Below are 18,015 nucleotides of genomic sequence, written 5' to 3'. Positions count from 1 at the left end.
CAGGCTGTGTCGTCAATTTGTCGCATGGTTCGCTCCGATATCTAGGAAGCGATCTAAAGTACATGGTCGGAAGCGTCCGACAACTTCGGTATAGAAACTAAAGTAGAGCATAAAGAAGCACAGGAGGAAGTTAGTGCTTCTGCGGGAGAATCACATGTGACCGCTCATGTGGAGAGGTCCGTGTAGTTCTCTAAGTCGGCTTTTCGAACAGTCGCGAGGCGCCCGGTTGGGTACAAACGAGAACCTACATTTTTAATTCTTCCGATCGCGTAGCGAACGGGGAGACAGCCGCACCTACAGAGCACGGGAACCTACTGACTAGACTTACTGCGGCCCGCATTGGGCTAGGGCATCTCGATGCTACACATGCAATGAGCCAGCAACGAAGCAGAATCGCGTGCACTTGAGGAAATCAGTATCAAAGTGTAAGGTTTTCCTTTCTCCGTGAGTGGACGAGTGGCGTGTTTGAGTAACTATTTTTCTTTTCGGGGGGCCGATGCTGTCCCGACTACGGAAGCTCGCAGCTTTCATTCCTTTTGTTGCACACATGCAGCCAGCGAAAAGCTAAACGGACGAGTCGGCGACAGTTGAACACCGTCGCTTTTCAAGACTGATCCTAGGCGTTCTGTACACCCCTTTCGTTCGTCGCTCGTTGACTTCACAGTTCAGCATGGCCTTAAATTGTTACTAGAAGAGAGCGACCGCTTCCTCTTCAGGAACCTCTTAGCTCTCCATTGTTTCAATGTGGAAGAAATTGCACTTCGCCGAGACAAAGTTCTCTGCGTGTCTGCTCTGTTCTGGGCAAGTGTACGGACCGTCAGCTTGAGTGCCTTGCAGTATTGCAACTCAGCGCAATGGATTATGGACGATTGGCACCATGCTTTTTCGTCAGCCTTTCAATTGTCCGTCTTATGCCCCTTTAGCTTCCCTCTCTTCATCGAACTTGCCCCTGTTGGTGGAGGCCGTATCCCTATCTCAGTCCAGTGTGCCAAATGTTGCCTTGGTAGCTGGCGCGCCGCCCCACTCCGGCTCTTGCGTCCATCGCGCGCCGCTGCTGCTACTAACACTGCGCACTGCTTCTCCCGGTCGTCCCCCTCTCGCGCTTCGTTGTCTTGTATCCACTCTTCGAAATGCCGCAGAGCTCTCCCCTTGCCACCCACTTCAAATGCGGGGGCTTCAGGCTCATCCTACCTGGTTTTTCGGGGGCACCGTGCTCACCTCTTCTCTTCCTCAGTATACAGCAGTTCAGGGGCAGTTGTAGAGACTCCACTACGAGGCAGTCACAGCCACTTCTCCAAACACTGGCGTCTCACGAGATCTCAGCTCCTCACCGTGTCACTCGGTCTTAGTTTTCGAGTCGACAACAGAAAAGAAGACGCCTCTGTTTCTCTTTGTCGCTCTTCTTTACCCTTGACAAGGTCATTCTCTTCGCGTGCTCTGAGAAGACTCTGTTTCAAAGCGATGAATCCACCTAGGAGAGAGAGAATGGACTTCCCCCGGTTGGCTTGCATTCAGGGCGATCATGGTTTTCTTCACAGCTCTCTCGGTGTATTTGCCGGTTGCAGGGAGGGCATCGGACCGGGGCACACCATTTCTCTCTTATTCGGTAAGAGTGAGACGAAGATGAGTCGGCTGCTAAACGCGTCGTCGTCGTGTCGTCCTGCACAATCCAGTTGTCTCTGCTTAACTCCTACTCCAGCAATCTTTGCGTTTGATCGCTCCCTAACCCGCAGGTTACCACTTTCTTTCTTCCGCAGCTTCTACTCTGCCTCTACTTTCCCAGTAGTGTCTGTTGCTACCCGGCCCCCATTAGCGCGTTCTCCTTTGCGCCCAGTGGGGATTTTCTATCGCTCGCCAACTCTAGCACCTGTCTTATCCTCCCTTTTACCTTCGCATTGCCGTTCGCCTGTCGTAGGGTCTTCACCTAGTTGGGAGCCTTTGAACGTCAGTCGGGCCGTTCGCTTCAATACAAAATGCCCTTCTTTTCCACCTCTCCATTGTGTTCGGAGGCGAGGTGTACAGACATTGCCTTGCCGACGCAGAGACGGCACAAAGATCCCCTCTACCGACACCACCGTGAATCGCCCTGTCATTCGCTCTTGTTCACCTCTTCAAAGAGTAAGAAAGAGTGACAATCAGCCAACTCCCGCCTCTCACTTTTTGGCTGAGATTCCCGGAAGTCTGCAGTGTCCCTCTTCGCTCCAAGCCTTCCCTAGATCACAAGACAATGGGAGAATAGAACTCAGAAAGAGGACTCAGGAAAAACCACCTTACTGTCAAACTCGGGCTCTTCCTCCAAAGAGCAGCAGAAGCGACGATCATCACCGTACACCCCACTACCCTTTTCCTTTCCGGGAAGGAGACAGAGGTCTTCGACGCGTTTCTCTCTCTTCTTGTTCTTCTTCCCGCATGACTGAAGAAGCCTCAGCGACTCCACGCCCGTCAAAGGCCACACCCCGTGAACTACGTGCCCATGACTTTCCTCCCAGTGGAAGACCTTTGGCACATTACTCGTCCTCCGCCGGCGCGTCTTCGTTTTTTTCTTCATCATCTCTGTTCTCTACCTCTTCTATTCCCTCACCCTTGTCTTGTTCTTCTGCACTCGCGGCCTCTCTTTCTCACTGCTCCCCGTCTCAGCCCTCTTTGTCTACCTCTCAGGCCTCTTTTTGGAGACAGCCATTCGAGGAGGAAGCTCTACTAGAGCCTCCGCCGTCTTTGTTGGCTGCAGTTGGTACAAAAGATCGCTCCCGCATGCCTACTCTTTCGTCCGTTGGAAAGGCAGTCGCTCCGTCCCAGGCCCCACCTAGGTCAAGTTCAGATTCAAGAGACAGTTTTCCTTCTTCATCACCGTTTCGAGATGGAGACACATATCTTGTCTCCGTGGCCTCAGATTCTGCAGGGGAAGAAGGCCGGAGAGTGTTCTTACCACAGCAGCTATTGGAGCGTTTTGCGCTCCAGCGTGAGAGACGGAGAGCTGGCGAACAGGAGGGGAAGAGACAAGAGAGAGAAGAAGAACGGGGTATGAATGCTTTGATAGGACCGCCCGCATGCCCTTCTTCCATTGGATCTCGAACTCGTCTCTCCTCTTCTCAGTCATTCTTTACTTCTAACTCCCGGTCGAGTTCTTCGTCTTCGTTTGCCTCTTTTTATCCTGTAGCTCTATCTAACCCTTTACCAGCACAAAGTTCTCCTTGTTCAAACAGCGTTGCATCTCTTTCATCTCCCCGGGGTGAGACTGGATATTCTCCCAAGTCACCAACTTTCATATGTCATCATGAGCCTCTAGCTTTCCCACCTCCCTCTTTCTCAAGAACTATGCTGCTTTCTAGACAAGAGGAAAGTCGACCAACTCAACAGAGCTTTCGGGGAGTGGTCACAAGAGAGAAGAAGCAACGAAGCCATATGAGACGAACTGCCCCTAAGGATAACTTCTCTTGGAGACAGGAGGCAATGACTGATCGCAGCGCAGGGCCAAGAAGAATCATCGGAAGTCTGCGACACTCTGTGAACGAGCGAGAGGCTAAAGGGGGAATCAGACTAAGCCAAGTAGGACAGCATGAGAAAGGACATGAGGGAGAGGTGAAGAAGAGAAGAGAGGAACAGGAAGGGCCGAAGGGTATGGCGCAACATGAGGCAGAGCGTTTGCTTTGGCTGGGAGCAGCTGCAGAAGAGAAGGGCGTGAGGCAATCGTTCTGGATAAGAGATAGAGAGATACTCGAGCGGAGGCTAAGAGCCCCGTTAATGGATCAAGAAGAAGCGACGAATCGCATGGCGAATGGCCGTGATGGTAATAGAAGGCATGGTGTGAAGGGAGGAGCCCGAACAGCGACCCGAGTCATGGTGCCTAAAGCATCGGTATGTGTCGGGCAGCTCAGCAAGCTAGCAGACAAGCTTGTTCTACAAATGGAGAAGAATTCTTCTGAAATCTTGACAACTGCTCTCCTTCCTGATAGTTCTTTCAAGTCCTCCTCGTCTCCTCCCCCTAGCCTCTCCGTTCCTTCTCTCTCCCCCTCTTTTTCCAGCGGCTCGGGGGGACTGCGTCAAACCTGTCTGGTTTCCTCATCTCCTTCTTCTTGTTCTCCCCCTCCGTCCGATCCACCTCGCAGTCAGAATGATTCTCCCGCTGCTAGAGATGTGCTGGAAGCGCGACACGCCCAGGCACAACTGATGGATCTCCTGGACCGACAGCCCGACTCCATCCAACGGGACACGGTACTGCTTTTTTCCAGTCTCTTCACGTGCCAGTTTTCGAGTTCTCATTATCTCTCCGTAATGCATTTAGCCATAAGTACACTCTCGGATGGAGCTATAGTATGTGCACATATATATCTATCTATCTATATAAAGAGATAGGATCATTTGTAGAAGCTACGTTCAGATGCTGATCAGTAAGCAGCATAAACCCGTTCGGAGATCTTCTGATACGGGCAGTGTCTATCCGGTAATTTCAGAGGGAGAGATGATAGGCGTGCCTTCGTATCCATCCCTCCAGGAAGCTGCTTGCGAGGGTGTTTTCTTTTATCCTGTAAGCCAACTATCTTATCTTTCTTTGGTCTCATAAGCTCTTGTGGTGTTCTGCCTTCTGCCTCTTCTTTCACTCCGTGTCTCTTCTTCTTCTTCTTCTCACCAACACACACCTCATGATGAACCGCGTTGCTTGGTCTCTTTTTCTTCTTTGTTCCTCAATCCTACTGCCTCATGGCTCTCCGGCGACTTAATAGTTCTGGACGCTTATCGACGCGCTTCGCAGCTTGCGGGGACTACGAGCTGAAGGGCTAGTGCAAGATCAGCTCTGCGTGCTGCTCTTCACAAGAGTCGCTCCGCGGGTATGGTGATGCTGTACACTCTGTATGACTTCGTTTCAGCGATCAACACCCGTCTTCTCTTGCCACGTTTGTTCTTCCTCCATACTCAGTCACCCTATCCGACCTTTCCTGGCAGTCTCCAGTCCGCTCATCGTCATAGAAGTCTTAAGCTGAAAGGAAAGCGTTCTTGAGTACGAGAAAGGGACAACTACCGGTTTTGCTTGGTGGACCCTTGCATTCTTCCTGATGTTGTCTCTACGAGAATTACCTGTTTCGTGAGAGCAGGAAGGTACACAAAAGAACTGCCCAACGCAGAACAGACACAGGCTTTGCCCTCGAGCGTGCGGACTTGCATGATTCGACTCGAACTCCTCTACCTACAACTAGACTGTCTCCTCATTTGTTCCACTACACTGAACATGTCCTTTCACTAGTTCGTCCAAAGAAGGCTCTGAAGGTGTCTTTGCTTGTTCTTGTTCTTCTTCTGATATCTCAGGTTTTCCTCTCCCCGCTAGTCGAGCACGACGCCTCGCGACTCTGTTTTGCTGCGCTGTCTCTAGGAATATTTCAGTCCCACGTCGACATCGGTCGGAAGGTTCTTGGAGATGTTGTGGTGAGAACGCACCTCGCTGACTGTCTGCTGTTATTCATTCGTGTCTCATGAAACCACTTTGTATTCACCGGAGATATCTGTTGCGAGGTGCTTGCTATATGCCCCATGACAAACAGAGGATCATACATGTACTAGTGACTTCGGCCTGTACCTTCTTTTCATTCATAGGGGGGAGACAACGTCTGTTTCTAGCATCAAATTGCTCCATGCTATGGACTCTACACACATGCTCGCATTCTTTTTGAGTACTCTTTGTCTTGATCTCGCCCGTCAGAGGCGCAGCGATGGTTACAAGCTTTTGTATGTGGATACTCCACTCAGCTACACATAGGGAGCCTATGTAAGACGAACTCCAGGCAGACGCGCGATTCACCAACTTTAGTTCACTTCGCTTCGAGGGTCGTCGATTGTTCTTTCCTGAGTGTTTTGAGGTATCTTGTCTTTCTTGAGGGACTGTATCAATCCTGTCCATGTGGGGATAGACAGAGGTGCACATCTGTGTGTATGGTTGTATGCAAAACATCTCTTAAAAGGAGTGCCACGGACAGAAGAAAAGAACCCTGTCTCCCTTCAAATTTGCAGAGAACAAAGTGCAGTCGACTACTGTGTCGCGTCTCCTGCGAATCCATCAGCAACGATACTTCTCAGATCTCTAACACAGGCAGATAAAGATACATAGATAGATGCAGATAAGAAAATTGATCGTTATCCCCATGTCTCGCCATCTAATCTTCCGTTGTCGGGCTGTTGGTTCTCAGTGTACGCCTATGTGTGGTAGCCACATCCTAGATTCCCGTCAACTTCAAGACATCCGGCAGAAGTCTTCTTCTTCGTCGTGTGATGTATACAGGACAGGAGTCAAGAATAGCTTTGAGTTCTCTATCTCTATGTAGGTACAGTGCTCCCTTTGGCATAAAGCGGCTACAGGCGCAGTACTAATCTATATGACGTCGACGCAGTGCGGTTGCATCTTAAAATGTCATTCATCCGGTCTTCCTTGTAGAGCGAGGTGGGAAGACTGTTTTCCCGTACTGATTCTCCTCGTCTTTTCCTGCAGAACAGTCTCGATCGAGAGGAGCACGACAGCGTAGCGACGAAGCCGCCGGGGAGATTTCCCGCACTGCTGATTCTCCTGATCGATGTTTTGGATCGAGTAAGCCTCACGGCAGTTGAACGGACTAGTGGTCTGGTAAAGGGGCTGCAACGTTCCACTGCTTCGGCATGAGTTCTCTCTCCGTATGGACACGTTCTTATCTATTTCTTGAGACTTCAAAATCATCAGAATATACAAGTGACACCCAATACATGAGTGGATGTACCTGCATCAGATTCACTACGTGACGATCGCTTGGCGATTTCTTTCGCTAAAGACGCGATTGGTTTTTGATGTGTGCGTGAAGTTCTCAATGCCGGCGTGCGACCATGGGGACGGCGGGGTTCTTCTTGCTTGACTCAAACAAACCTTTCTGGTTTTGTTGAATGAGGTGTGTATGAGCTCATATATCCATCACTCCACCGTGAGGTCTCCAGACCGTAGAATCGGAGAGACGGTGGTATCTGTTTTTTACGGTGGAACAGGCGTCGGCCGTTCTGCGACGGAAGTACCTTGAAAGACAACTGACGCGAGCACGCTCTGAAGGAGCTCTGATAGGTGGACGTTGACAGAAGTCCTAGATGAACACAGACGATCGCGTATTGAACGTCTGTTTCTCTATTTGTATCTTCTTCTTTCTTAGAATACTTCCGACGAATTCGCCGCTCTCACCGGACGTCTCTATCTACACCTTGCGCGAAGACTCCGGCTATCGTTACCATCTACAACGTCCGTCACGGCGCGCGCGACAACCATCAGTCCACAGAGAAACAACGGAGTCCTAGCGCGGTGGGACGCTAGGGGAACCGAAGGAAACTTCTCAAGTGCTAAAGAGGAAGTAGATGGAGAGGCATCGAGCCGAAGCAAAGATGTGCAAGACAAAGAAAAATTCACTTTGTTTTTCTCTTCAGAACACCAGCTGGTCGACGGCAGTCTGTTGTGGAACTCAGGGATTGCTGACGTCCTTGGCAGGAGACGTTGTGGAGAGCCGAGTAAGGGGGAGGCAACACTTGGTTTCTCTCGGCTGCTGCGTAGACGACAGATGCCGGGTAACCCCTTCCGGCTAGTCAGTTCAGTAGCATGCTGTGCTGGTAGTATGTATGCATGCATGTATATATGTACATATGTATGCAGTCTGGAGAATACAGACATGTCCAGCTGGGGTGTTACTCCCGATCTTCGGAAGCTTTGCAAAAGTGGAGCTTCTGCCTACAAGACACTCCGCACAGCTACAGAGTCTAAGGAAACTAGAAATAAGTGATTGCTCCTTTTGTCATGCAGAGGTCTGGCAAGCTCTCTTCGAGATTCTACGGAGACAACAGATAGACGGGTCGAACTGTCCCGCTTCGATTGCAACTTCTCACGGATGGCAAGGAAGATGGGAGAATACGTATTTGAGTGGAGACCGGTCTCCCGCTCTCTCACATTCCTACTCTCCACCTCGCAACGGACATACGGTGCAAATGCTGGCGCAGATGAGTGTACTGAGCCAGGCATCGCGTTTTGTGGACTTGACAGGGGAGGAGTTACTCAACCAGGTGAGTTACATGCCTGTTTCTCTTTAGAAACGGCCTCTCTTTACTATGTTGACAGCCTTCTGTCCTTTCTAGTTCTTCTTCATTCTCAGGTGTTCAAGTGTCACCTGGTCCCGTCGACTGCGATCCTACCCATGGTGTCGGGGTGCTTAAGTCATCCGACCTACTCACGTGGTTATTGGAGAAGCGTGGTATAGCAATATCTCCCTGCGACTTTAGTGATCTCTCGTATCTCCAACGCTAGCTCTGCGTGCGTCCCGGCATCTTCTCGTCGATAAGACTTGCAGTGTTTGCATGTCTCCGAGGGAAGGGGGGGAGGAAGGATCTCTTAGGAAACATCTTCTTATGTACGTCCCCGTGAGTTTCCTCTCCTCTCTCATGGAGTGACATGAGAATTCTTGACGACCTACCGACAGGTGGTAACACTGCTGCGAGCTTTTCTTCTCCTCGATGGCTGCTGTGATGCTCTCCTTGTGGAGTAAACGTAAGACGTCTCATGGCAGACCGACGGCTAGTGGTAAGGCTCAAGGACGTTCCTATCTGCCTGCGAGAGAAACCCCGTGGTCTTATCCCAGGTGCTGTCTTCGCATGTTACGCTCTATCCACTCATCTTCTCAGCTCTTCAATCGCCTTGTCTCCAAAGCGGCGGCCCACAGCGGAAAACAGATCTCCTCCACTGGTGACTTCTCTACATCTTCAGATTCTCTTTCTTCAACATGCCTGCGACTAGTTGATAACTCTTCTTCATCTCAAGAGACCGGACAATCTCCGACTCTAGTCCAGGGGGAGAATAAGCAACCACAAGAGTCTGCTCCGCCTGTGCAGCAGATTTCAAAGGCCCTCCGGACCTTCCTCGAGTCCCTGTTGGATTCCCCTTTGGGTGTACAGACAGCCGCGCGATGTCTGTGGATGTTATGTTTGTTTGGCTACGAGAGGAAACCAGGTTTTTCTACTCTAGCAAATTCTCTTTTCCCTCAGCTTGTCCACCGCTTGCGCTCTCCCGGGAAAGACATAGAAAGACAAAGCAAGATCATAGCGTACGATGAAGCGCGCGCTGACCTGTTTCAGGTATACCTAAATGAAACAGCTTGATGGTCTCTTTTCGCTTAGGGCTTTCATGCACAGCAAAGATAGGGCTCGTTTTGCCTGGCGTCGGTATTTCACACACGTGAAAGAAGCCGGATGTGAACTTAGACAAGGAACAAGCTTTCATACATTCTAACCCAACTGCTTCGTGTATATGTATGTACATATATATGTATATGTAACTCATCTCACTCAGGCAACTCCCGTGTGAAGACGGACTTTCGAATATCGGAGTCTCCTAACTTACGAAACAGGAAGAGCAGCGGCCGATGCATCGTGGAACATACCCACCTTCTCTGTCTTTCAAAGAAAACCAGACAGAGGGAGGATGTGTGTGTCTTGAACACGTCTAGCCTCACGTTCGTGGCTGTGACTCCTGCGAGGACGCTTGTATTTTCTTGGGAATATGAGGGGTGTTCTACTTCGTTAGTGTCAAGATTCCTTAATTCAGGCTGGACTTTCGTTTCTCAGTGGATTGACATGTCAGTCCGTCGCTCATTCTAACGGCGTTTGTTTCTCTTCATTTTTGGTTTCTTTCGTGCTTTTCTATGCAGGTCGCTTCTCTTTTTCATCTTCTCATCTCTCGTATTCGGTCTGTCTCCTCGTCTGATGCTATCACCTCGTCACCCGCGTGTCCAACGGCTTTTTCTTCTTCTCATCCACACCGTTATCAAGCTGCCAAGACAGCCCTCTTCACATTTCTATGGAGACTGGGACCTATGAAGAAAGAACCTCCCTCGAATTGTTGCTCGGAGGGCAGGTTATGCAGCGAAGGACATACCCACTCCAACCTACCTGACAAGCAACTCATGCATGAAAATGGAGAAGAAGAACACCAAGAGAAAGTGGACGCGACAAACCAGATGGATCTGAGACACTCCGAATTCCATCTTTCTTCAGAGACACAACAGGCAATGAAAAGTGTCTTGAATGCCTATCCTGAGTTTGCTGAGGCCGTAACGAAATGTCATAAGGGCAGTGAAGACAGGGACGCAGGTTGGATAGCGGAGGTGCAAACAGAATTAGCAAGGTAAGTAAGAGGAGGTACCCAAGTGTGACTGAAAAGCTCGTTTTTGAAGAAGATAGATAGACACGGCCACTCACTCACATAAACCCAATGGAAGTGGTGTTCGATAATAGGGTATGACTGGGTTCTCATGCTTTTCTTGTGATTCATTCTGTGAGCTATATGTAGAGAGATATATGTTTGCCGATGTAGGAGGCATCGCTCTAGAAATTCGAGTTCTCTAGTCTTCGTTTCGTTTTTTTCTCCACGGTGTCATTTGTCTCCATCTCTAGGTATTTACCCAGCCACTTGAACCTGCCGGTACTGCGACCTCTCACGGAAGAGTGAATACGTAAGGCGGCTGCCTGTCTGTCTGTACACCTGTGAAACGTGCGCCATGAATACTGTGCGGGCACTCATGTTAGACTAAGAAAACAATACGTTAGTGTCTGTCTCCCGTTGTCTGGATTGTTTGTCGTCGTAGGGTCGGAGTGAAGTCAAGTCAGGTTGTTTCCCTTCCTTATCTCGGCGCGACTTTTCTGCAGCTCCAGAGATGGTCGGACGGCAGAGAAAGGGAGATGCCGCACGCTACGGTCTCCGAGAGTGAGAACAGAAGAAAGGTGGCGTTGGTTTTCGATTCTCAAAACTCTCTTCCACTATCTCTTGAACTTCTTCCCCTCCCTCCTTCGCCTCCAGGGGTATTCTCCAAGAATGATTCCCCGCCTTTCTCTTCATTTTCTTCTCCTTCCTCACTATCTTCTACTGACTGCGCATCCAACGTAACGTCATTCTCTTGGCGACTGCGAGGGAGGACGGCATTTCTTCAGAAGCTACTAGAGTTGCAAGGGTGGACCGTTGTGGGACTAGCTCAGAGTGAGTGGAAGACAGAGGGATATAAGGGAGAAAGAAGAGACAGAGAAGGCACTGGCGCTCAAGGAGAAGTACGAGAAGGCCCCGAGGAGGTTCATGAGAAGAGTAAAGACAGGAAAAGCATCGTCATCTCACGGATTCTTGTAAGCTTTCTCCCCACCTTTAGTCCTCTGCGTCGACACAGTAGGAGGGGGGAGGAAGGAAGAAAGCTTACGCCCTGCGGCTCAACTGCCAATATGAGACTCACATCAGATTAGGTGGCGCTACTTTCCTCTTCTAGTGATTTCTGTTTCACCCGCTTGGGCGCGCGGATTTCTTTCGTTTTCGACGGCGTGCTAGGTTGACGAAACGGTGCCTTCAAGAGCAAGTGGGGATATGATATGAAAGACATCACCTGTATGTACAGCTGCTGCGGCTTTTCCCAAGACACGGACTGGTGTACGAGACTGGACTGCTCTACTACGGTCTCACAATCTTTCCAGTGCCATGTTTCAGTTTTCTTCGCGTCTATTGCTTTGTGTACTCGGGTAGCGTTGGGTGTTGCCAGGAGTGTTTCTGCTGACGCTTTGTTCTGTTCAGGCACAACTTCCTTGAAGTTCGCAAATCCGGGAGAAGTGGACCCCTCTGCCAAGCTGTACTCTTCTTGTCCGGGAAGATCTGTTTCTTTTATCATCCTAGTGATCACATCTCCTTCGCCAGACGGGACAAAGGAGGATGTTGGAGTTTTCTTTCAGTTTCCTCAGTGTACAGCCTTCCCTCGCGCTACACTGTTTGTGAAAAGTACTGGGCCTCGTCCGCTGGCGATCTGTTACTGAGTCAGTGCAATCGTGTCGCGCCTAAAGCATCAAGATCTCCACATATGATAGGTCTTGGCGCACGTAGGTGCCTCTTCATTCGAGCGAGCGATGGTCTGTGGTGCTGGTCGTCTCAGCCAAAGTCAGTGTGAGCTCGCGATCTAAATGGTGAAGGCTTCTTTTTTTTCCATAGCCTCCGACCCCCCTGAGTTACTTTTCCAAACCGAGTCACAAAGTGACTTAGAAAGCGAGGGAAGCCAGGTCGGTTTTGATGGACTTCTTGTCTTGTTTTTTCTCAACTGTGGAAATGGAACCAGCTGACAGTAATCTGAGGTGCGCTTCTCCCCCGTTTTTGACCTGATGGTATGCTAGCCACCTGTACAAGACAAAGGCGGTGTCGTCCTTAGTTCCTCTTCTCTCGCTTCTTGCGGTCTGACAGCGGAAAGATGGCGATGACAGTCCGCGTCACTCACTTTTTTCATTTTGGGGGATCTCGCGGACAAGGCCTGCTCAAAGCCATCTCGTCTCCGGTGCTCTAATGCGATGTACCGAGACGCAGGGACCTGAAGTGGATACCGTTCATAGGAGACCTTGAATGCCTAGCTGCCATCTTTGAAGTCTTTTTTAACCGTTCACTTTAGGGTAGCACCTCACACTCCAGTACCGAGTAAGCCACCAGCCACGCAGTACCAGTCAGGGCGGAAGGCGTTCCCGATGTTTCACTACATCGGGCCTCGTTGGTACCGTGATCCTGCTCCTTACGTAGATGCGGTCCGCCACTAGAGTACACGGCATTACGCGGCCGGCGAAAGTGGTCGTGGTGATACTTAGCGCACATCACGCTGATCAACTGCTACAATCAACTACAGCTGAAAGCGCAGGGGGAAGGTCAGGCAGTTGAGGCAAAAAGTCTACGGTACGTGGAGTCGTCCGGGGAAGCCCGCTACCCTGACTCCTGTCAGTGGGAGACCCTAGAGCCGGAGTGCAGGCGGAGATTGTGCCAAGACTTCGGCCTGGTGAGAGCGGACCTAAAGAGACCGGTCGGCCGCGAAGATTAGGAGGGATGTGAATTCATTAGGTAGATCATGCTCAACTCACGCAAGTGAGCAAGTGGAGAATACGCAACTCTTATTTTCGATCGGGACGCTGCCCTCTTACTTGAAGGCGGCTCCTTTGAGGAGCCTGTGGTGGCTATAAACGTCCTCAGGGCCACAGGCTGTGAACTCGGTGTCGAAGTCTCGTCTTTGTCTCCGAACCGCTGGCGTGCTGAAAGGCTGCCAGAGCGGAGGCTCATTGTGGCAGTTCTTGTTCCTGAGAAAGCTGCAATACTACGGTGCCTCCAGCTGTGTTGCAGCACTCAGAACACGCGCATCTTGTAGCTGGCAATGCGGCGCACGGCAGAGGGAGCTCCGGGGAAAAAGTCTGGGCGTCTTGGTCGCTCCGCCCCTCTTTACAAGTGGCTCTGGGACCTTCACGTGTCGCACAAGCTAATATAGGTCCCGCCGTCGCTCAGGAAACCCTTTGATCGCTGATATACAACGAAGCTGACGCGGAAACGTGCGGCGGTGCCCATCAAACGAGCCGCGGACAGCTAACGATTGCGGAGCACAAGACGTCAGGCTCACCCGCCACTCGAAGAGCTTGGAGGTGGCGAGATGGTTGGGTGGGCTGTCGTCCGCTGGGCCTCGGCGTGGTTGTTTGGTGTCGGAGGACGGGAGGAGCCACGTCAAGGACTTCAGTGACTAGAACTTGTTAATTTTTTCCGAAGGTGACTCAGATGATATTCAGCGGCTTACTGAACGCCCGGAAAACGGAACTTCGCTTCCCTCCTAGATCAGCCGCGGGAAGCTACCCCTCCTCCCAGGGAGAGCAGAACTTCCTTTTTTAGGCGCCAGAGGTGGGGACGCACACCGGGGAGACTTCTCTCTACTTACAAGACTCTTTGAGAAAACTGACGCTGTTTTCAGTCTTCTATCTTTTGACACCTTTGGTCTGACCACGAGTCTCGCTTTTTCTCCTCTCTTTCTTCTTTTGTCTTCAACCACCACCCCCAGAGGGCCAACACACACCATGTCGGCTCTTGTCGTCGGTCCAATACCCTGACCCTCCCAAAGCAGAGCATGTGGTCCCGGCTTTGCTTTTTCTTTGATTCAAATATGGAACCCCAACTGTTTTCTTTTGTGTTCCTTACTTCTTGTTGTATTTTCTAATGAGCAGTCTCTTCTTTCTTTCCTCGTAAGGCTGCGCCGTGGAGCACACCGCCCCCCTTCCGGGCCCCGGACGGTGATCAAACCCCCCTCTTGGCAGGACGCTGAGAGCTGCCCTATAACGCGAAGTCCGACTTCTCTTTAGCGTTTCCTTCAGCTCTTCTTGTTGGTCAGGAAGAAACATCCGGTCTCTTTTGTGGTTTACTTCCCGTCTTTCGTAAGACCATTCATACCCTCCAAGGGAGGGAAGGCTTCCTTGTGTGCTCCAGACACACCCAAATCATCCGTCGGCATCGCCTTAAAAAGGAGGCCCCAGAAGACCTTTTTTTCAAACCCACCTTTCCATTTTCTCGCTTGGGTGCCTCCCTTGTTTCTTTTTTCTCTTTCATCGATTGACACCGGTCTGTCTATAGCATCATCTAGCTACGTGTGTTCGTTCGCCCTCTGTCCCGTTTTCCCTTGGCTTGCGCGTTTCCCGCGCCGAGCTCGTGCCGGGCGGCGCAGTCCGAACGAAACAAACGTTCAAGACGCAGCGCAGGTCTCGGAGAAGAATCACCCCAGTCGCACCGTCCATTTTCTTTGTTTCGGGCCTTTCTGAAAAACGATGGCAGCCGCAGTAGCATCATACCCCTCTCAAGGGACATCTGCCTCTTCTCAATACACTCCTACCCCGGTGGGAGGGAGCGTGACACCTTTCGCCTTGACGACTGTTCACCAACAGCAACAGCATTTGGCCTTTCTAAGAGCAGACGAGGCAGCCCTTCAGAACAAGGCTACACATGAGGTTGAGAATTTCGACAGACATGTGGCTCTTTTGAAACACTTCTTCTTGCACTTTGTCGATGAATTCATCGGGGGGAATGAAGATGGCGCTGACTCATCGCAAAACACTCATGGAGATTTCAAGTATCGCAACCTCCTGGTGAGAACAAACACCGTCGGTTTGAAGAAACATAGTGTGAATAAGACTCTAGAGGGAAGGTCTAAAGACTTAGAACAGCAGGTGTAGATACAGTTGTCGTGGGTTATGCGGTGTAAGATCGTCGTGAAAGTCTCTGTCTTCTATGGTGCTGAATCAAAGAGATTGTCTTAGCCCTGTACCTTCTTTCATTCCTTCTCCGTCCGGCCTAGCCTACTAAGAAAGATAGCACCGCACCGCCTGTCCTTAAAGAGGGGCTGGCGCAGGTTGTTTCTTTAGACTGCGAGTCCATCGACTCTCTTGTGTTCGTCATTGTTCGTCATACTCACATACATAGGAACCACTTCCAAGACGCACAGTACATCCTGCCGAGCTCTCCAGGCTACGGTGGTATCCCATCGTAGCAAGTCTCCCTCGTGTCAAGTCCCAGGGGGGGCGGACATTAGGGCTCCCGAGAGTATGGAGAAGAAATCTTTTACGAGCGTGACGTGACGTATATGCGGAGAAGGTCTCTAGTCAAACAGGTCGTTTTAGCTGTCTCTATGAATGCTCCCATAGATACAGATCTCTTCAATTGTGACTTAACAGGGAGGACAGAAATGAGACGAAGAACTTCCCTCGCTGAGTTCATTACTGTTAGGTCAGACGTCGAAAAGACAGGAGGGGGAAAGAGAAGCCGAGTAGCCAAATGAACTCCTGCAGATAACAAAACTTCGCATGAGAATTCTCCATATACGCACGGAATCCATTCTTTAGATTTGAAGACACAAGGATCAGCTACAAAGTTTCCAAGGAGCCTCATCTGTTGACAATGCTAGGGTGTATATACATCACCCTGGCCTTCCTCTTCCCTCTCACATCTAACACCACGTCCGTACTACCTAACTTGCACATGCACCTACACCCCATCCATTCCTCTTAGTTTTTCTCTTAGGAAGAATGGCGCCTGAACTTACTGAACCGATCCTTTATGTAGCTCAAGAAGCCTTTTCACCACTCTTGTTATGGGAGACGATCTCTATCTGTCTTCTTCGTAGATAGACGGCGGTTCCTTATAGCAAACACCGATATACTATTCTCATGCCTTTTCTTTCGTTTGATAAGAGAGAGAGATCTTCCTTCAGCATCAAAACCATCCTTAGAGTAAAGAGGAAGATGAATGAAAACCGAGAAGAGGAAAGTAACTGCCAAGTTTCTCCCATCAGGCAAACAATGAACTTGTAGATGGGAACTTTCACATGCCTCTCCGCCTCTTTCATAGGGAAGGAGAGAAGAAAGTGAGGGACCTCAACGAAGGACGAGATTGTCATGAGTGATCGTTCTCTCCGGGGTGCAGGAGCTTTCCTATGGTGGTTTTCTGATCGCCAGAGAAGAGTCACATTATACTGGTGTGGCCTTCTAACTCGATAAAAAGAAAGAGTGAGATATCCACTTCTTTCGAAACACCATCTTTCTCTTTCTTTTCTTTTCCCTGGCGTCCCTATCTTTCTTAGCCTTCCCCTTTAGTTCTAGAGACATACATACTCTTCCAGCTGTTGCTTAGACTCTGTTTTAGAAGAAGAGAGCAGGGGGATACAAGCGCTTTCTTCTTTCTCTTTTTTTCGTTGGTTGTGCATGCAGCAAGCCGTCCGTGATGAGAAACGTGACGATCTACCTGTATATCTTGACGATGTCAGAGAGGTATGATGTATAAGAGTCTTCAACGGAAAAGTCCATAGAAAGAAAGGCTTGTTTTCTATTCTTCCCGTATATCTCTCGCTTTAAGTTGCACGCAAAGAGGGAAGAAGAGGTTCTTCTACCTCGTATCAAGAAGACAGCTATGTTCAAGGCGCACAAACACTAATAGAAGAGAAGGGGTGTGTTGTCTCAGAACAGGTGCCGGATTGAGGCTCCATGCCATCTTTCCCCCTTCACATCTTTCAGGCAAAACCAGACAGACAGACAGACACACCCAGGTGTTGTACGTGTGTGTATATGACTGTATGTAGGTACCTATACATACATATGTTTGCATGAGCGGGAGCACGGGCCCTCCATCGTAGCTGAGCCCCATTCCTACTGCTGCTGCATCTGGCACCCGACAAGGGGGCAATTGAATGCGATCCGAAAGGTCTTATGGTGATAAAAGGAGTTCATAAGAAGGCATTCTCCTTGTTCTCTTTCCGGTTTCTTCTCCTCTCCTGAGAGACCCTGTGCTATGAAGTGTGAAGAATCCATTCATTTCTCCTTCAACACGGGAAGCATCTCTCAATCACCTAGAGTATCGATGCAGTGTCTGTCTCCTCTAGACGTTAGCGAAACGAGCAAACCACCCCCCTCGCTTACCTTGAAAGATCTTGTAACTATCTCTCATCCTGTAGTCCGGTGGAACCCCTCTCTCTCGACTGTACGTAGGGATGGGACAATAGAGCCCTCTTGACTTGTCTCTATATGTAAAGGAGATACTTCTTTCACGTAGGCAAAGAAAAAACGACATCTAAACCCTTCGCATATGTGTTTGTCTGCATGCGGTGTTGTCTGTTGATCTCTCCCTCCCTGTTTTCTCTTGACACAAGATCGAGATAGATATGATCATCCTCCTCTCTCATGCTTCTCGGCTTCTCTTTTGCTCTCCTGTTTTATCGAACTCAGTACTTCGCAACGCAGTATACCGGGGGAGATTCTCTAGGAGGCGGGGAGGACGATGGAGGCAATGTAGGGAAAGAAGAGAAAGGAAGTTTGACGGTGTATGAAGGTCTACTCACCAACACAAGTCGTTATATAGAGCTTCTTTATCAGGCTGCTGACGCGGTCCTCACACAGGAGGCCGATCTCTTTACATCCAATGCAGACGCTGTCGGAGGAGAAGGGGGGACAGGGATGAATGATCTAGATGAAGAAGAGCTCAATCTTCTTACAGCTGGAGAAACAGACAATGCATGGGCCACGGAAATCAAGAAACGACTCAGGAAAAGAGATCCATGGAGAAAGATCCGGTAAAAAGAACATCTTTCTTTCTTTTCTTCTTCCTTCCTTCCTCTCTCTCTCTCATCTTTTGACCTCGAAGAAGACGACGGCGGGCTGTCAGATCTCCTGTTTCATAGCGAC

The 18,015-nt window shown here is 50.0% G+C and overlaps 2 protein-coding genes across 2 annotated transcripts; both read left to right on the top strand.

Moving 5' to 3' along the window:
• The first annotated feature begins 341 nt into the window (after nucleotides 1-341).
• Nucleotides 342-12,136, top strand: CSUI_003691 (uncharacterized protein). The gene is made up of 10 exons (XM_068063886.1): nucleotides 342-4,212; nucleotides 4,722-4,826; nucleotides 5,302-5,418; nucleotides 6,476-6,571; nucleotides 7,155-7,503; nucleotides 7,793-8,049; nucleotides 8,665-9,114; nucleotides 9,687-10,162; nucleotides 10,623-11,151; nucleotides 11,588-12,136. The coding sequence occupies exons 1-10, from the start codon at nucleotides 862-864 to the stop codon at nucleotides 11,600-11,602; spliced, it is 5,745 nt and encodes a 1,914-aa protein (XP_067924133.1). The 5' UTR covers nucleotides 342-861; the 3' UTR covers nucleotides 11,603-12,136.
• Nucleotides 12,137-13,507: 1,371 nt separating this feature from the next.
• On the top strand, nucleotides 13,508-17,907 carry CSUI_003690 (dna replication licensing factor mcm7; the record flags this gene model as incomplete). Its single annotated transcript, XM_068063885.1, has 3 exons — nucleotides 13,508-14,931; nucleotides 16,549-16,608; nucleotides 17,560-17,907. The coding sequence occupies exons 1-3, from the start codon at nucleotides 14,614-14,616 to the stop codon at nucleotides 17,905-17,907; spliced, it is 726 nt and encodes a 241-aa protein (XP_067924132.1). The 5' UTR covers nucleotides 13,508-14,613.
• Nucleotides 17,908-18,015: the final 108 nt, after the last annotated feature.

The sequence above is a fragment of the Cystoisospora suis genome (genome assembly GCF_002600585.1).
Source record: "Cystoisospora suis strain Wien I chromosome Unknown contig_1667, whole genome shotgun sequence".
Taxonomy (NCBI): domain Eukaryota; phylum Apicomplexa; class Conoidasida; order Eucoccidiorida; family Sarcocystidae; genus Cystoisospora; species Cystoisospora suis.
Note: the sequence above shows the minus strand (reverse complement) of the source record. Positions and strands in the feature narration are given on the sequence as shown.